Source organism: Podarcis liolepis, assembly GCF_965112155.1.
Source record: "Podarcis liolepis genome assembly, chromosome: 7".
Taxonomy (NCBI): Eukaryota; Metazoa; Chordata; class Lepidosauria; order Squamata; family Lacertidae; genus Podarcis; species Podarcis liolepis.
In genome coordinates, this window is record NC_139561.1 from 61,988,676 (window position 1) to 62,008,713 (window position 20,038).

General features: G+C 43.9%; 1 protein-coding gene across 1 annotated transcript in view; it reads left to right on the plus strand.

Annotated features, from left to right (window-relative positions):
• COL9A2 (collagen type IX alpha 2 chain) overlaps positions 1–18,205 on the plus strand; it is a 48,624-nt gene extending 30,419 nt beyond the window's left edge. Inside the window, exons 19-32 of the mRNA XM_083511605.1 lie at positions 57–110; positions 1,550–1,594; positions 1,811–1,864; positions 3,090–3,143; positions 3,588–3,641; positions 5,075–5,146; positions 6,266–6,301; positions 7,586–7,630; positions 9,937–9,969; positions 11,036–11,182; positions 12,958–13,012; positions 15,323–15,511; positions 16,255–16,332; positions 17,621–18,205. Of these exons, the coding sequence (XP_083367731.1) occupies positions 57–110; positions 1,550–1,594; positions 1,811–1,864; positions 3,090–3,143; positions 3,588–3,641; positions 5,075–5,146; positions 6,266–6,301; positions 7,586–7,630; positions 9,937–9,969; positions 11,036–11,182; positions 12,958–13,012; positions 15,323–15,511; positions 16,255–16,332; positions 17,621–17,826 (1,122 nt within the window). The 3' untranslated portion in view covers positions 17,827–18,205. The remainder of the gene's footprint in view (positions 1–56; positions 111–1,549; positions 1,595–1,810; positions 1,865–3,089; positions 3,144–3,587; positions 3,642–5,074; positions 5,147–6,265; positions 6,302–7,585; positions 7,631–9,936; positions 9,970–11,035; positions 11,183–12,957; positions 13,013–15,322; positions 15,512–16,254; positions 16,333–17,620) is intronic.
• Positions 18,206–20,038: the final 1,833 nt, after the last annotated feature.

Here is a 20,038-nt window from a genome sequence, read left to right on the forward strand (position 1 = left end):
AATATTTGCTTCATTCTTTCCTGCCTTCCATTAATGGCTATTCTTCTGTCTTGTAGGGAAGTGCAGGGCAACCAGGTCTTCCGGGGCCTCCAGGCCACCGAGGCTTAGCTGTAAGTATTATTTCAAATCATTTTATTATATCACCTGAAGGTAGTTTGGCAACCTTCCTAGTTTAGAATCAGCCCAGTCAATTTATCCATTGGTGAAAAGCTGCCACTGCTGTATTTCATTTAAAACAAACAAACAAAATCTTCTCGTCTGTGTAATTGTAAAGCTCTTATTGAATATGTGCTGGAAACAGTGAAGATTGTGATTTGAACTAGCAAATTGGTAGTTTGGGAAATCTTTAGCTGAAATGGACAGGTTAACTGGATAATGTGGCTGTAGATGGGAACGGGGAAGTCTCAGGAACTGCTGCAGAGATAGGCTCCTTAGGTCAGGAGTGGGGAAACCTTGACTCTCCAGCTGTTGCTGAACTACAACTCCCATCAGCCCCAACAAGCAAGGCCAATGGCCAGGGATGATGGAACTTGTAGTTCAGCAACAAATGGGTTCTCAAAGGTTCCCAACACCTTTGTTAGATATTTGAGCAATAGCTGTAAAGGTCCTCAATTAGGGGTTAAACCACAGAGCCTAGGACATGCCAATCAGAAGGTCAGTGGTTCAAATCCCCGCAACGGGGTGAGCTCTCATTGCTCGGTCCCTGCTCCTGCCAACCTAGCAGTTCGAAAGCACGTCAGAGTGCAAGTAGATAAATAGGTACTGCTCCGGTGGGAAGGTAAACGCTGTTTCCGTGCGCTGCTCTGGTTCGCCAGAAGCGGCTTAGTCATGCTGGCCACATGACCCAGAAGCTGTATGCCGGCTCCCTCGGCTAATAAAGCGAGATGAGCGCCACAACCCCAGAGTTGGTCACGACTGGACCTAATGGTCAGGGGTCCCTTTACCTTTACCTTTATATCCAATAACATATGATTTTAACATTTTAAAAAAGCAAACCATAAGCATACCATAGATTCATAGAATTGTAGAAGTGGAATGGACCCTGAGGATCAACTAGTCCAGGCATGGGCAAACTCGGCCCTCCAGGTGTTTTGGGACTTACAACTCCCATCATCCCTAGCTAACAGGACCAGTGGTCAGGGATGATGGGAACTGTAGTCTCAAAACATCTGGAGGGCCTAGTTTGCCTATGCCTGAAGTAGTCCAACCCCCTGCAATGCAGGATTATGCAACAGTCCCACACAGGGATCGAACTTGCAACCTTGGCATTATCAGCACCACACTCTAACCACTCTATCCAGGCTGCCACATGTTGGCAGAACTCTGCTTATAAAAATGATCCATGTGGCTTATCTAGCTGAGTGCCACATCCACAAACCATCCATGTTAATGCATTATCTAGTTTGTCTCAGAAGGAATTTCTCTTTGGATCTGGACCAAGAAACCCACCCCTCGCCAAGCCAAACAAGACAAGAAATTCTGGTATAAAAAATACTAAATTATCACACAATAGATAATTTGGGGTTGTTGTTGTTTTTTTCCATCGCAGGGCTTGCCAGGCACACCTGGAACCAAAGGTGGCCCAGGACAGAAGGTGAGTGCCTTGACTTAATAATATCACCTGCTCCTCTTTCCTTTTAAACCAGCCTTCCCCTGGTTGGGGCTGATGGGAGATGTAGTCCAAAACCTCTGGAGGGCAACAGTTTCAGGAAGGCTGTTATAAACCATATACAGATGGCCACCATAGGCACATTGATGGATCAGGTAACCATCAAATGCTTTGAATTATGTCTTTTGATGTTTTAAACAGGGTGAACCAGGGGGTCGTGGCCAGGCAGGCTCATCGGGGGCACCTGGGAAACTTGTAAGTAAAAAGGGATCTCTGCCCGCCATTATATTTTGTCCCTTAACTTTAAAACATAGACACTAAGAGCTCTGCAATACATCCCAGTCTCTGAGGTTTCCTTGCTTATCCAGTAGGCGTTTGCTTCCTGCCCCCTTTCTCATAATTTCTTGTTAATTCATTTTATTTATCCCCCCACCCTCTCTCTCTCTCTCTCTCTCTCTCTCTCTCACACACACACACACACACACACACACTTCCTTCACTTCTGCTGTTTGTAGAACCTCTTTTTCTCTTCTGCAGGCTGTGGGGTTTTTGGGGCAGTGAGAGAAATTGCAGTCTACTTGGACTCACAAACACTTTCTGTTACATTAATGATTCTTCTGCTGTTAATAATGTATATGTAAATGACAGCTCTATGTTGGTTGGTTTCTGTTAGTTGCATTGGTTATATCCCATGGTAATATTCAACATTTATAAATGAAGTGGGGCTCCTGTTACTCCCCACTGCAGGGGAGAAGGTCCAATATGGCTTCACCTGCGCACATCAGATTCTTGCATTTGAATGGCAAAAAGGTGCCAAGGCAAAGCAGGCGTTGCTTTGGGTGCTTGCACTTTCCTGTCTTGGACAGCAGGGGGCAGCACAAGCCTATCAAATTCTTAAAAGCAAGCAAAGGCTGTGCTGCTTTTAAAGAAGTGTAAATATAATATTGAATTACCATAATTCTGTGCAGTAATTTTTTTTTAGCTTCTTTCCATGGCCGAGTAATCTTTCTCTACCCCCCCCCAGCCCTGCAACAAAGCAGACTTCAGGCCTCACCAGACCGTCTGGTACTGGTGTGTTTTGCAGATATATTCTTTGACCTGTCATTGACACAATAATAGTGAATTAGTGGTGGATTTATACTGGACCCTCCTCATGGTATTCCACTTTGTGAGTTGTTCTGCAATGCTTATCTGCTGTTACCATATTCATGCTGTCTGGAGGAGAACTTTTGTGCTATTGCACAATAAAAGTGGTACAGAAAGAATAACTGGAGCGTTAGCAGTAAAAAAAGTTGCAGGACATGCACTGAATGGAAATGAAGCAGTATCTCCACCCCAGAACCTTTGCAGTCACAAACATTATTGAAAGTGGGATTGCGTATCGCTGCCCTGAGCACAAATTGTCACCAATGCACAAAAAGGGGCTGTTCATTCCTTAAAACCAGATCTTCATTTGGTGTGTTCTGCCATCCCCATTCAGGGTGAGCCAGGACCTCAAGGAGAAGCAGGGCCGCAAGGGATCGCTGGTGTGAAAGTAAGTCTTTTAAAATTAATTCCTCTAAGGTACGGATAATGTAGAGGCATTATAGGAGTGGGGGCAGCAGACTTAGTTTGTACACCGAATTGCTCAACTAATATCAGTGCATCCTTAGGGCCTTTTGCGGTTGAGGCAGATGATTCCTTGAAGTTGAGTATTTGCTTCAGGGGGTGTGATATTTTTCCATTCAGAATCTGAGGTTTATGCAGACCAGACTTCCTCAGCCGGCACGATGTTGCTCAACTGCAACTCCCATCATGGCTGACTGTTGGCCATGCTGGCTGGGGCTGGTGGGAGTTAGAGTCCAATAGCCTCTAGATTGGGGGAGGCTGGTGTAGGCCTTGTCTGGCAGGGCGAAGGATGTCTTGCTCCCTGTGGACACATTTAGCTCACAGTTATGGCAGAATTGAACATCTTGACCTCTCCTCTTCTATTTCACAGGGAGATCGGGGTGAGAGAGGCCCAGTGGGTCCTACAGGAGTGCAGGGGAAAGTGGTGAGTATGAATAAATTCAGTCCTTGAATTCAAATGCATTTCTTCTGAAAAAAGAACCAGAGCTCTTTTCCAAGAGCTCCGTTGGATGGTGGTCTCCCCTCCGGGCACTTCCCTCTCTGTTTCACCTCAGAAGAGACCATAAGAATCAAACTTTCATCCTACTGTTTTCTCCAAGGAGCTCAAGGTGACGTTCATGGTTCTCCCTCTCCTCATCTAATCCTCACAACAACCCTGTCAGGCACTGTAGGCTGTGAGGCAAGTGTTTGGCCCAAGGTCAACCAGGGAGCATCATACCTGAGTGGGGATCTGAACTCAAGTCTCCCAGGTCCTAGGCCAACTTTTATATACAGTTGCGCCTCAGTTTTTGAACGTCTCCGTTGACGAACATTTTGTTTTACGAACACCGTAAACCCAGAACTAAATGCTTTGGTTTTTGAACATGCCTCAGAAGTCGGACATGCCACGCAGCTTCCGCTGAGTGCGAAATCTGGAGGCCTAGCTGCCGGCTGTTGAGTCCTAAGCACCCACGCAACATGGAGATGATATTGGGGCTTATTTGGTGACTGGGTGCAATATATTTGTGCTCATCACATCTCAGGAGCACTCCAACCAATTTGTTTTTGTGACTGTGTGGATCTATGGCAGGCATGTCCAACTCCCAAGAGACTGTGATCTACTCTCAGTATAAAAAAAAACCTGGCAGTGATCTACCCATTGTCATTGGAGGGAGGAGGAGCGTATGGGGGGTGAGTGGATTGCCCAGAGCTGTTAAGCTTGGGGGGGGGGGGAGATTGCACAGAGTTTTTCAGCTTTCCCCCATAACTTTTTGTACACGATAAGGATCCCACGATCTACCAGGATCAGCCAGGGATCTACCAGTAGATTGCGATCTACTGGTTGGACATCCCTGACCTATGGGAGCGTTAGATGGTAAAATTCATGTTAAATTGCTGTTTTAGGGGTTGATTTTAAAAGTCTGGAAGGGATTAATCCATTTTGCATTACTTTCTATGGGAAACTGTACCTCGGTTTTCAAATGTTTCAGAACTTGAACGGTCTTCCAGAACGGATTGTGTTCAAAAATCGAGATACCACTGTACTTTGACCCTGCTGTAGTGTCTGTTGTATCAGTGACTATTTTATTGCTTTTTAAAATATATTGTAAGCTGCCTTAAGAACTTTGGTTAGTAGGCAGGGTATAAATAACTCCCAAATAAATAAATGCTTGGACAATCTCTGTTTGTGGCAGGCAGCCCATGGTCCATGATTGTGGAAGGACTGGAACACCTGCTTTGCATTCAGAATGTCCACTTTCAGTCCCCGGCATCATTTCCAAGCAGGGCTGGGAGATACCCCTGCCAGACTAGGATATCAGCCTCTTCACTGTGACTTACTTTCCTCCTAATGTGTTTTCTCCTTTTCTTTATTTCCAGGGTCCCAAAGGAGAGCAGGGCCCCCCAGGAATTCCAGGCCCACAAGGTCTCCCAGGAGTTAAAGGTGGCAAGGTACCATTGTCTTGAACTCTTTGAGCAGAGTGGTGTTGAGGATGGAGTCACACTTGGCTTTTCTGCAACTCTGGAAATGTGACAGCAGGTTTTGAAACTTCCAAAGCCGCTTTTAGAGCAGATCCTGCAAACGGAGCAGATTTGCATAAACACACATACTTTGAATAGATGTGGACATGGGGGATGGGTGGGAGGAGGCAAAGAGGAATATCTCCCAGAATGCACCAGGCTTCTTATGCCAGGCCTGGGTTCCACTGAGATGAACCAAAGCTCTAGTTCCCACATGGTGATCCATACAATGTGACGGCCTGCATCCATAAGTACAGATCTACACCAGGGATTCTAACTCCACTTCAGTTGCAGGTCCAACTTAGTGTTTAAAATCCTAAACAACTTAGGCCCCAAATATCTAACAGACCCCTCCTTCTCTACAGAGAGCCAGTATGGTGTAGTGGTTAAGAGCGGTAGACTTGTAATCTGGGGAACCGGGTTCACGTCTCCGCTCCTCCACATGCAGCTGCTGGGTGACCTTGGGCTAGTCACACTTCTTTGAAGTCCCTCAGCCCCACTCACCTCACAGAGTGTTTGTTGTGGGGAAGGAAGGAAAAGGAGAATGTTAGCCGCTTTGAGACTCCTTAGGGTAGTGATAAAGCGGAATATCAAATCCAAATTCTTCTTCTTCTTCTACAGACCCCTCCAAATGTACAGATCAGCAGGGAGAAGGGATCTCTTGGTAGTTCCACCTCCCTCAGAGGTCCATGGTGTGTGTGACCTGGGAAAGGGGATTCTCTGTGACAGCCCCTAAGTTGCAAAATGCCCTCTCCATGGAGGTGTATCTGGTGTCTTCACCATCATCAGCATATTTTCAGGCATATCTTCTTAGCCATAAGGGCTGGAGCATCTTGCTTGATTCACTGGTGTTTACTCTGCAAGCCCCTTTTCTGTTGAAACTGGACCTGCACACACTGTGGTCTGGTTTGTGGAAGGTTTTTGAGAGGCTGATGAGTCATTTGTCTTTTCTATCTCCAGTGAAAAGCTGGAGTGGGTGGTCTATTACTGGAAATTTATATAGAATTCAGCATCTCTTGAATCTCAGCATTTCCCTCTTGTCTGCTCTAGGGCTTTCCAGGAAAAATTGGGCCCAAAGGTGACATTGTAAGTCTTTATGATTGATTTTTGTCTGTTTTCTTACTGCTCTGTTTATAGGGTTACATTGGTGTGAGCAGCTGGAAATTTACTGCCTTCTACTTTTGCCATATTTTATTAATTATATTTTTCATCTTGCAGCTTGAGTATAAAATGCTCCCAGAGGGTAGCTAACAAACCATATTAAAAAGTCTTATGCAATTAATCCATAAAAATCAATAACATGACAAATAGTAGGAGATAAAACCTAGTCAGTCAATAAGTAAATAAGGCAGGCAAAAACCCACCAGCTTAGGTTGTCTGGAAGATCCCAACAAATCTAGAAAAGCTAAAATATCTAGAAGGCCTGGAAGATAAAGGTTGGGGGGGGGACATATACCCAGGGCCTAAAAGGAAGCAGTGTAAGTGCCAGGTGAGTTTCCCTGAGGAGGGTCTTCAAAAGGCAAGACATACAGTTGAAAAGACCCTCTAGTCAGAGGAATCTAGAGAAGAGCCTCAGATGATGACCTTAGTAGCTAAGGGCGTTGGTGTCAGGAAGGCAGCCCAACAGGTATCTCGCTTTTCAACTAGGGAGGGGTTTAAAGATAACAGACACCACTTTGAACTGAGCTGGGAAATAGACTAAGGCATGAACGTGCCACCTGGCCCTGTGTGACCAGTGCTAGTCTGAGATGCTTTGCCACTGTAGGCAAAATGCCCTACCGCTGCTGCCACAGATCCAGGCCCCTGCACTTCCCCCCTCCTTGCCTCCACCATCATGCCTGTGGTGCCACTGCCCCGCCACCACAACTGCACCCTCGTCTGTGGCTGCAAGAGTGCAGTGGTGAGGGCACAGTGGCAGCAGGGAGGGCAACAGCACTGTGGCAGCTGCATTGGCAAAGCCCCGGCAGGGCTGGTAGCAGCACAGTGGCCGGGCGGGGGCGGAGAGGAGGTTGGATCTGCCGCTTGAGGCAAATGGCTTCACCTCACCTCACTGAAGGGCCACCTCCGCAGTCTATTCTGAACTGCAGTTTCTGGATTGTCTTCAAAGGGTGCCCCATATACAATGTATTGCATTTCTCCAAATGCCAGCTTGCCATAGGTTACCATGGCCAAGCTATCTCTTGTGCACTAGTGGCTTCAGTTGGTGCTCAGCCTAGGCTGGTAAAAGACTGGACTTCATAGCAATTCAGAGACAAAGGCGGGTGCAAGACATGACGGAGTGGAGCACTGAGAGGGAACAGGAAGGGTTAGTTTTGGGATGATCATTTGCTATTCTGGCCAGAAAATAAAGCTATTGTTCCTTCCTTATAGGGAGATCCTGGCGTTGAAGGCCTTCCGGGGGAGAAGGGAGAGAAGGTAAGATAGTTGCCAAAACTGTGCTTCTTGACTTGCAAAAGCCAACATTGTCTGGTGGGTAGAATGTTGTAGAGCAATTTTTGGAGCTGGCTCAGTTATGGCCTTATGGCAGGGATGAGGAACCTGTGGTATTCCCAGATGTTGTTGGGTTCCAACTCCAATCAGCCCCAGCCAGCATGACCAATGGTCAGGGGTGATGAGAGCTGGGAGCTGGAAACATCTGAAGGGCCACCAGTTAGATGCCTTACAGCATCCTTGTGTCCTTTCTGAAAAGTTCCCTTCTGACTCCTTTTTGTCAGTGCTATTTACTGCAAACAGCATATTTAGCAGCAAACAGTAGGCAGCTAGGGAGTGCTTCTGTCAGAAAACGGGCTTGAAGCCCAAAGCTATTAGGTAAAGGTAAAGGGACCCATGACCATTAGGTCCAGTCGTGACCAACTCTGGGGTTGCAGCGCTCATCTCGCTTTATTGGCTGAGGGAGCCGGCGTACAGCTTCCGGGTCATGTGGCCAGCATGGCTAAGCCGCTTCTGGCAAACCAGAGCAGCGCACGGAAACGCTGTTTACCTTTCCGCCAGAGTAGTACCTATTTATCTACTTGCACTTTGACATGCTTTTGAACGGCTAGGTTGGCAGGAGCAGGGACCGAGCAATGGGAGCTCACCCCATCGCGGGGATTCGAACCGCCGACCTTCTGATCGGCAAGTCCTAGGCTCTGTGGTTTAACCCAAAGCTATTGCCCTACTCTAAATAAAAGCAGCTGGACTAATCACACCTGTTGAAGCACATGACCAAGGTCTTGCCCTGTTGAGCAGCCCGGCTGCTGAATTAGGCACCAGGTGGTATTCTGTACTCTCTTCAAAAGCAGCCCCATGTATAATGTATTGCAGTAATCTAACCTAGAGGTTACCAGAGCATAGACAACAGAAGTTAGGTTATCTCTCTCCAGATAGGGGAGCAGCTGAGCTGGGCCACCAGCCAAAGCTGATGGAAGGTACTCAGTGCCACTGAGACCACCTGAGAAGTACCCTCAAGCTGCACACCTACTCCTTCAGAGAGAGTGTAACCCCCTCAAGAGCAGGAAACCTCCCATCCATCGGGTTTAGGGAACCGCTCACTAGCAGTGTCTCAGTCATCTGGATTGAGCTTCAGTTTGTTGGCTCTCATTCAGTCCATTACCAAGGCAAGACCATCGGTCCAGCACATCCACTGCCACTCCTGCAGATGTAAAGGAGAAGTAGAGCTGTGTGTCATCAGCATATTGCTGACAATGTATTCCAAACTCTGGATGACCCCACTCAGTGGTTTCATGTAGATGTTAAACAACATGGGGGATAAAAGCAAATGCTGTAGAACTCCACATTGAAAGCTCCATGGGACTGATCAACACTCCCCAAACACCACCCTCTGGCAGCGACCGTCCCAAGTAGGATTCTTTTTAAAAAAATAAATAAATGCTTTATTGGTTGGGTTGAAAATTGCATAACAATAAAAACGATCGGTTGATGTTGAAAACAAAATAAAAACAAGAGTATACAATCTTTCATTCCTTAATTGATACTTGCTTTGTACATCGTTTTGTAATTCAATTTAACTTGACCTCCGATCCTTCCATTGCGTTCCCTGAATAAGTTCTTTAAATAGCCACATGGATCCACATGTGGTGGAACTGTAAAAAGATTAGACAGTTTTGGGAAATGATTTACAATGAGCTTAAGAAAATGTTCAAATGCTCTTTCCCTAAAAAACTTGAAGCCTTCCTTCTAGGAATTATGGGTCATGAAATTCCAAAAAAGTTCAGGAGAATCTTTATGTATGCCACTGTAGCAGCCAGAATCTTAATTGCAAAAGACTGGAAAGGAGAGGCTATACCATCTAAATCAGATTGGCAAAACAAATTAAGGGAATATGCTGAACCAGTGAGATTATCAGCAAGGTTTAGAGATGTTGCAGATGAAAAATTTATCAGAGAATGGGACATATACAGAGTTTATGTAAAAGAACACTGTCAAATTACCAATCCATTGGCAGGTTTTGATTGAACTTCTGTGTGTAAAATAGGAAAACCTGATAAAACTCAAAGTAAGTCAGACAACATGGAGAAATCTTAGTCAAGTCCATCCAAGTAGGATTTGAACCACTGCAGAGCAGTGCTGCCCACTGCCAATTTTGGCAGACCGTTGATTATGGTGTGAATGAAATATACATAGGGAGTTTTTCTCAACTGATGTTTAGAGATTGCCCAAGCAAGCTGTTAAGAAAAAACAGTGGATGATCTTTACTTTTGGTCTCTGCTTTTCATCTGTAGGGTGAATCGGGTGAGCCAGGACCAAAGGGACAGGTGATTATTTGCAAACAAATATGCATTTCCTTTAGCATTGTGAATTAGGTCGGTTTACACCTTTAAATACAAAAAATAAGAATGTTTTTTTCTTCTGATGATCAGGGAGGGTGGATTGCATTACTTATGGGGCAAAGTGTGTGACTAACTGAAGTTTTTTTAGATAAGAAAAAACAATGAAGGGGAAACATGCTAGTGACCTAAAAAGTTATGTGGATAGAATTTGGTATGAAGAGAATGCAAGGAATAGAACCAATAATTTCTCACACTTAGAAAGCAAGCGCTATGGAAACTGATGGCCAGCAAGTTTAAGGCAATCATAAGGAATTCCTCTTTCAAGCAGTGCATAATTAACCCTGGAATTTACTGCCAGAGGATGCCCTAATGGCCATTTTCATAACTGGTTTTCTTTTGAAGAAATGGTTTAGATAGGTTTATGGAAGCTATTGGGCAATTAGACATTTTAATCAAAAATAGAATCCTCTATGGCTGCTTGGGGATTCACAATGGGGTGGTGGTGGATATTACCCTCATGCCTAGCTTGTTAACTGTAAGAGGCATGTGGTAGGTCACTGAAACATGGAACGGTAAGCTGGTCTTACCCACCATTAGGGATTCCAGAGAATACTGTACAAAACAGATACTGGGGCGGAAATTGTTGCAATGCTTCTGTTTCTCCAAGGACAGAACAGAAGCCATGCAAGCAGATACAAGCAGTATTCACTATTATTTGCATGCTAAATAATAACAAAGTTATGTAAATAATTATTTTACTTTCCACATGTTTCCTTCCACTGAAATTCATTGGAATTGATTGCATAATTACTGAATGTTAGTTTCCACCATTGTTAATAGTGAGATGAATAACCTAGGTTTTAGCAGAAGCCAAACTGTAGTGGAATGGAAACAGTGCTGACTGTAATGAACACAGGATGGGACATAAATTTCTGCCTCCTTATGCCCCTGTCCACCAGGCATTCTTATCACTGTGCGTTAGCTCTCCAGTTGTAAAAGGGGCTTTTTTGAGTCTTGGTCCTCTTCTTAACTAGCATCTGATCTTTCACAGCAAGGTGTCCGTGGGGAGCCTGGTTTTCCTGGACCTACTGGGGATGCAGGCGCACCAGGTATCAGAGGCTTCCTAGGACCTCCGGGGCCCCGAGGGCTACCTGGGGAGCGCGGTGTACCTGGAATGCCTGGGACTCAAGGTGCTCCGGTGAGTTAAACCTGATAATGCCCCATGCTACCACAGAAAACAGCCACACAGCACATGCCAGAGCTAGATGGACCAATGGTCTGACTCATAGTATAAGACCAATTCCTGTGTATTCTGGCAGTGGCTCTTCAGGCTCTGTCCAAGAGATCCTGTTCTCACAATCTATTAGCAGGTTTTTAAAATAAGAGGTACTAGGAACTGGAACTGGGTTCTCCTGGATGCAAAGCAAAGGGGCAACTCACAGAGGAAGCAGTTCACTATGTGTCTTCATGCCCTCTGTGCTGCTCTTGCGTTCTTCCAGTTACCCTCCTCTAGAGGTGAATAATTCTGGTCTGTGTCTGCCTGCATCAGGTGCAATTGGATCACTGAGAAGACTGGCCTATTACACCTCTGCATGAATAATTATTCCTCCTTCATGTCAGGATGCATGCCCTGCTGTTGATACTTTGGACGCTCAGAATTAGGGCACAGCACCCTCTCATGGCCATCACTAAGTATTGCAAAAATAATCTTTACAAAATCAGAAATTTAATCATTTGCACGTGAAGTAGAAACCCTGGTTGGCTGTTGCTGTTTTGCAAGGATGCAGATCCACTTGTCAGCCCAGCAGAGCTGAACTGCAGGTTCTGTGGACACTGCCTCTCCAAGGAGATGCTATCATGCACTGATATTTGCCCACTGCTTCCTCTTCCACTGATTTGCACACAGAATCCCAGCTGTACCACAAGCAGAGAGTAGAACTGGAAGAGGCACTCTGGAACTGGGCATTGCTTGATAAAACAAAGAGGGGCGAGTAGACCTTCCAGGTTTAGTGGTTGGGGTGTCAGCATTCTGCATGGCTTTTCGTCCCCCCACTCCCAATCCTTCATTGTAAGTAGATGCACAGCTGCACAGCTCTATTTAGGTAGCAGGTCTGATAGCACATGAGTCAGATATTTTCCTCCATGTAGAGTCCTGGTTGTGATAACCAACAAATCACCTTGCAAGCCTGTAAGGTTTCTGGAGTCCAGAGCTAACTATGATGGTAAGAAATTGGTGCAGGCTTCAACGGGGGGAAATTGTTAGGCTATGGAGTACATGACCACAAGAGGCATGATGACCACCAGCTTTAAAAGTGAATAGAACAAATTCATGAAGGACTAAAAGCCTTGTAGCTGGAGTTGCTCAGGAATTTTACGAAACCCCCCAAATTAGTGCAGTTTCTAAAGGTTCAGTCTACCGTCTTGATTCATATTGGTATCCAAACACAGATGAAAGCCTGCTCCTTGATCTTGGGAGTCATCGTGCAAAATTTAGTTATGATACTTTAAGAGGTGTCAGATGCATAGCAAAGAGACAAACAACTTTTGAAAACATATGGTAGACTAGAGGGTTCCACTCTGCTTGCTCTACTTCCCAACCATGTTAGTGCCTCCCGCCCTTCTCTTCTTGGGATGACCCATTCTGAGGTGGATTCCTGGTAGTCTTGGTTCAGTCTGTGTGCCTCTTGTAACCCCTAGTGACTCAGAGTGTTGTCATTGGTCATGATAGCTATGTATAATCTCTGGTATCAGAGCCTATGCCTTTGAATACTTGTTGCTGGGAAACAACAGCAGGAGAGGAATACTGTGCTGGTGTCCTGTTTATGGGTGCCTCATAGCTATCTGGTTAGCTGGTATGAGAACAGGATGCTGGCTTAGGCGGGCCTTTGATCTGATCTACCAGGGCCTTTTCTTAGGTCTACTGTGATTGTAATTGTGGTGCATGACAAGATCTCCTCTCTTTCCACTTTCCAGGGCAGGGACACAGGAGATCAGCACATTATTGATGTGGCCTTAAAAATGTTACAAGGTGAGTACATAGAAAGAGCCTGCTGGATCTGAACAAGTTGGGTCTGCCTTGGCCAGTGTCTAGATTACAACAATGTCCAGCCAGATGCGTCCTATGAACCCACAAATAGAGCATGAATGAAACAACCTCACCCTTCCGTTGTTTGTCCCCAAGTAACTGGCATTCAGGAGCACATTGCCTCTGAAATTGGTAGTCCCATACCTTCTAAAAAACAACAACCAGGGTTGAAATCCATCACAGAATTCACACAGCATTTTCACAGATGTAGATATACAATGACTATCAACCTAGCAAACTGGCAGGGTTTAGAAAATGATCTTCCACAGCAGATCATCTATTAACTATGAAAATATTGATAGGAAAATGCAACGAATATAGCGTCCCTATATAAGTTGGGTTCATCAGTTATGAAAAGGTTTTGATGCTGTTGAAACCTGGGCTGTACAATGAGCATTATGAAATTGAAGAATTGACAGCAGATACAACCAGCTACAAGGCCACAGCAATGTATCATATCCACAGAAAGACCAACCTAGTACCCTTAGAAAGAAGCATAAGGCAAGGAGATGGCTTATCACATAAGCTATTTACACTTGCATTGAAAGGTGTGTTTAAAAAGCTGTTATGGTCAGAAAAAGGAATTGACATCAACAGAAAATGCCTAAATAATCTATGATATTCAGATGATACATAATTGCCAAAGGTTGACAAAAAGTGCAAGAAATGTAGGACTGAAAAAGGTAGGAAAAAGGTAGGACTGAAGATGAATCTAGCAAATACCAAAATAATGTTTAAAGAAGAGAGTGATATACAATTAGAAATTAAACAAAGCAAATTGAATAACGTCTATTTAAGCCAAAAGAATAATACTGAGAATTGAAAATCAAACAGTGGAAATAAAGTGGAGATTAAAACAATTGTGGGTGGCCTTGGGAAACTGTATAATGAAAAAAAATTCCTTAGGCTTTAAAGCTAAAGTGCTCAATAAGTGCATTTTACTTGTGATGTGTTATGTTGCCAAGAAATGGACCATGACACACAGAAGCACAAACAATGTAAGAATAAAACAATATGGCATGGAATGCCCAATGTTAAGAATATCATTAACATATAGAAAAACTAATAATTGTATGTGACGTAGATTGAAAGTTATGGATGGTAGTGGAAAAGGCCACAAAATTAAAATGGACATATGCAGGACATGTGGTAAGAGGCTGTTCAGGCTGATGAAATTAGCAGTGTTAGTATGGAGGCACTACAATTTCAAATGACCAAGGGAGTGACCTCTTACGTGACGGGTTGATTATCTAAAACTCACAGCAGGGCTTACGTGGTTGCAAGAAACAAACAACAGAAAATAATGGTGAGAACTTGAAGAGGTGTATGTCCAAAACAGGAAGGAAGGAATGAAAGATATACAGTGTAGTCCTTCTAGAGTTTCATCAGCTGCACATTAGTAAACAATGTCCTCAAAATTCAGCCACTTTTGCAGTTCTATTCTGCAATAAAATCTTCTTCTTTTTTTGCTACTGGGGTGTTGTTTTTTTGTCCCAAATAATGCTAATGTGAAAAGTGTTCCATTCATTATTTTCAAGGAAAAAACAACCCGGAGAAGCAGGTAAATGTCTTTCTCCTGACCCATTTAGCTTTGTTTTGACACATATTATCACTCCAAGACACACTGGAATTTGGCTTGGAGTAACAAAATGTCCATATCTTAGTAGTGGAGGGACAGGAATTTGACCCAGCATTTAAATGCAAAGCTACCCAATTTGCACTTTCCAAACCAAAACATGAACTCAGCAATCCTTCGAAATGCCCACTTCTCTGAATTTTGCAATGCATTTCCCTAGCCACGCGATGTGTATAAATATGCATATATTAGTGAAAATAATATACAAAATACATTCTATTAGGGGGAAATTGCATAAATTGTGTATATTAGGAGGGATTCATATGAAAATGCTGATGAATTTTCATGAAGATTGATATGGAAAAGTGGAGATTTGAACTCAAGATTGGAAAAATGAGAAACTGTGAAAAACTAAAATTGACCGATTGGCCCATCTCTGTTTCTTAGTTTCTGTCTGTGGAGCTTAATAGCCATTCATAGATCCATCCTCCTTGAATTGGTTTAATTTTGTTTAAAGGCATAGTGAATTCCACGTGTTAATTGTGTATTGTATGAATACATACGAAAAGCACATTCTTTTTGTCTGCCCTGAATCTGCTGAATCCAATAAGGATGGAGGAGCCCAAGCTACATGCAATGCCTCTCTCTCATTCTCCCTCACTCACTCTGCATTACAGAACAATTGGCTGAGTTAGCTGTGAGTGCTAAAAGAGATGCCATAGGTGGGGCAGGTGTGATGGGACCACCTGGACCTCCAGGACCACCTGGGTCACCTGGTCAGCAAGGGCCACATGGACACCCTGGCCCTCGAGGCATCCCAGGAATCCTAGGAGCTGTAGGACAAATTGGCAACACTGGACCTAAAGGTAAGAGCCCATCTCTGCATGAAAAGCCTCATTGAGTTTTGTGGTTCAATTCAAGTGACATGTGGCATGCTTCCTCCTCCCCGTACTGCCTACTCTTCAGTGCTTAGCAATGGTTCATTCTGACATCCAAACCAGCAAATTATATTTAGTGTTTGCCCTCCAAACCAGTATCAGAATCCCCTTGGTAAACTTCGCAAATATGACTATTTTCTCTGACTTGTGAATGCTTACTGTCTTGCATAGTTTCAAGTTTTGCTAGTCATTGGGAGGAGTGGCAAGGAGCTATGTGTGGGCACTGAAGCCCTATCAGATTCCAGTCACCTGCTGATTTGAGCCATGAGGGCTAGAAACCTGCTCAAATTTTAAAGCTGAGATTCTGAAGTAACTGCACATTCTATGGGTTTTCTCTGTGGAATCGCAGCATAACTAAGCATAACTGGCAATGAGGGGGAGAGCTGAATCATGTCAGTTTCCTTTGCAATAGCTTATTGCTGATTTTAATTACCGTTGAATGTCTTCAAAACACTTGTTTTAAACTGCCTTTTACTGATAAGTTCAATGTTTTAATTTTTGTAAGCCACTTTGAGGTTTTAACTGCAACCAAGTGGTATATAAATTTTGTTAAATAAGAGCTTTTCTTCAGCAAGAGCAATGCAGAATCAGCTGCTCTGCTGTCAGTCCTGGAGGGATGTGTGCATGAAGTGTTAAAAGTCTCTCACTGTTCCCCCCTTCCAATTCTACAGGAAAGAGGGGCGAGAAAGGGGAGCAGGGAGAGCCCGGCCGTGGACATCAAGGGATGCCAGGGCCACCAGGAATACCAGGTAAGGTGACTGCAGAGGCACCAAGGGTAAATCACAAACAGAGGGCTTGTCAGGGACTTCCCACACGACATCAATACAAGTTGCCTGGGGCAGTAGTGGTACATGTGGTGTGGCAGAGGTGCCTTCTGGTGCCCACTTTGCCCCTGGATGGGAATGAAGCAGTAGTGAGGTTGGGGCCAGGACACTGGTACAACCACTCTGCCTTGCCCCAGCTCCATTTAGGCCCCACAGATCTACCCCACCACATGCGCCATGGCCATGGGTCTTCCACTCAGCATGATCCCAGATCACTTATCACACCTACCTTTCAGTCCACTGTCTCTTTGAGCAGCATTGTCAAGGGTCTTGCCAACAGGCTGGCACCCCACAACCCAGCCCCCTCCCCAAAATTCCCACCCAGAGAGCGTGAGAATAAAGAGGTCACAGTAAACAGGCCCAGCATCAGAATCCAGGCTGCCATGGGTATGCCAGGGCTGACCCCGTTTGCTGTGACATCTTTTTGTTCTCATTTCTTTTAGAAACCTTTTATAGTCAGGGGGCAGCCAACTGGGCATGTCCATGGCTACAGATGATCTTTTCAATATTTTTATTTTGAAGTACATTATGCATTTCCATGGTGCTTATGGTAAAGGTGTTTAGCACCAGACTAGCAAAAGCAAACACCATTTTATTCTTACAGTCATGATGGAACTATTTCGCCTCCTTTTTCTTTTACGATTGGTAACCTGGTCTGGGTTTTTCTGTTTGCTTTATCATACCAAGAATGTGGAATCAGCTATGAAGCATGGAATGGCAGCAGAGAGGAGAAGAGAAATGTTAATTGTGTGCTTCACACTTGAAGCAATGCACTTGGCTGCCTGAAGGGTGTGTGTGTAAGACTGTTACAGGTGTGGGAAAACTCTGTCCCACCAGGTGTTGGGCTCGAGCTCCCATCACCCCCAGCCAGCATGGCCACATGGGAATCTCCTTTGCTTTCCTCCCAGAACCTGGAGGTCCACCAACTGGAGCCAAATGCAAAATAGTGTCATAGAAAGGGGCAGTGGCAGTGGATGAGGGCACCCCAGGAAATTGTTCTCAGTAGTAGAACTGAGATCACAGTTCTATCACACAAAAATCTGTCTTTGTTTCAGCAAACAAAAGTTGTTGTGATCATTCAATTGTTGTGTGCCAGAAACGCTTGGTGATCTATTGCAAATCAGCCAGAGACCTACCAGTAGGTCCTGACCTACTTTTTGCCCACAAAAGATGCACAAGCATGAACTATCCATGCCTCTTTTCATTCTTCTAGGTCTTCCAGGACACCCTGGCCAAGCCACAAATGGCAAAGAGGGAGAGCGAGGCACCCCAGGTGTTCCAGGAGAAGCTGGGCGGCCTGGTTTACCTGGCCCTCCTGGTTCTCCTGGGCTCTGTGAGGCAGCCGCTTGCCTAGGAGCCTCGGCCTATGCTTCAGCCCGCCTGACTGAACCAGGTGCTGTCAAAGGACCTTCGTACTAAATGTGGTCGGGGAAAAGTTCCGTTGCATCGAGCTGGCAAAAGCTCCACCACTGGCATTGAGGGACCAAACACACCAGGACTTGAGAGCAAAGAGACGGGGAACAGCCAATCAAAAGCTCTTACAGAGTGGAGAGGCTCTGTATTGCTTGGGCAACAGTCCATTGCTGTTGAGAAGACAAAACTTGGCCACTGTGAGTAGCCAGAATCGAGGTGAATTAAAAGGTGCCCATGGAGACTCGCAGAGATGCAAAACTTGTCTTAATAGCTTGGATCGAAATTGCACATGAAACCTCACTAAATGACTGTTCCTCTTTTAAATACGTAGAGGTAATTGTTGACCCCATCTCACTGCCATGAAAATAAGTGTGTGTTTTGTCTAGATGGATGTTGTCAATGGTTCCAAAAGCAAGGGGGAGGGGATTTTATAATTTATCTTGACTCCAAATCATATTATAATTTGTTGACTCTGTAGAGCAGCCTTCCCTAATCCAGTTTCCTCAGATGTTTTGGACTACAATTCCCATCAGTCCTAGACATCCTGGCTGTCCTGGCTGGGGCTCATGGAAGATGTAGTCCAAAAATTGAAGGCATCATTTTGGGAGAAAGCTTCTGTAGAGTACACAGGGTGACTTCTCTCTGTTGGTGTTTGTGTGGAATAGTTCCACATTGGGAAAAATTTGGAATTATTGCATGAATGAATTTTCTTAAAAAGTAGCATTTGATTTTTCAAAATGTAGTCTTTGATCATTCCCTACCCATACAATTTTTTCTTCATCTCACTATGTGTAAATAGCACAGCAAAGCTTGCTATCAGAAGAATTTAAGAACATGCTTATCAATTGATCCCTTGATAATTCTTTAATTATTTCATTGATTCACTGGGCCCCCTGTACTCTTTCAACCCCTTTCCTTCTAAATCTCTAACTTGTTAACTTTTTGTCACATTATATTGCATTTGCATGGAAGGATTGAAGTCTCCAAATTTGTCCTCATTTCTACTTGCATTATTATTGTACTTTTTATGAGATACAATTTTTGGTTGATTATTTATCAGAGTCACCCCGAATCATCTCTCCAAAGCTGTAAATCTTTGTAAAATAATGTTATTTTATAAGTACTAATTAAAAATCATTATTTTTTTCCCTCCACAAAAAATAGCTAGTCAAACAAGACAATAAAATGAAGAATGAATGCCAATTAACTTAATAGCTTCTCTGGGTTTAATAGACTTGTAAAAATTTGCTTTTCATTAGTGTGTGTTTCAATAATTATCTTTTGTGGCTAATTAATCATCCTCATGATTTATTTACTGGATCTTGCTCCTGTTCAGGGGATAAAATGGATTACTTTGGAGGACCAACCTGGCTCTGTGATCCTTTAGATACCATATTGTCCAAATTTTGTGGAAGGGCTTGAAATGTAGCTAACTTTCCAAATTTGATTCAAATTCCAGTCCTGAAATGTGTTTGGTGTGTGTGTGCAGGGATGAATCTCAGATTTTAATGCTAGGGCTTTAGCTACATCATTTATTCTAGGGGAGAACCATACTGGACAATGGAGAGTCATGAAATGCTGTGAAGACCAACCATTTTTTGGTGGCATAAGCTTTCATGGGCTGGAGTCCCTTTGTGAGATGCATGAAGCATCACAATCAGTTATCAGATCACACACGCACACACACACACACACACACACACACTTTTTTATTGGTTTTACACAAAAGTTATACATAACAAACACAACATTTTCAACATTCGAAAAAAAGTTCTTTTGAACCTTCAGACCTCCTTCCTTCCCTCCATGGGTTCCAATTCTAAATTTTATTCCTTCATCTTTTACTGTAATCTATCTATTATATAATCATAGTGTCCTAAATTCATGTTACTTTACAAGTGTCATTGTATTCCTGTTTACAGTGGTCTCTCAAATATGTTAGAAACAGATAGGTAGCCGTGTTGGTCTGCCATAGTCAAAATAAAAAAAATCCTTCCAGTAGCACCTTAAAGACCAACTAAGTTAGTTCTTGGTATGAGCTTTCGTGTGCAAGGAATTTTTTTATTTTGAGTATGTTAGAAAGTTATCCCAGTCTTTTAAGAATACTTGGCCAAGGGTAGTGTTCCATGCTTTTGTGAAAGCTGGTTCACAAAAGCTTATGTCACAATAAATCTGTTAGTTGTTAAGGCGACACAAGGCTGTTTTCTCTGTAGTTTGT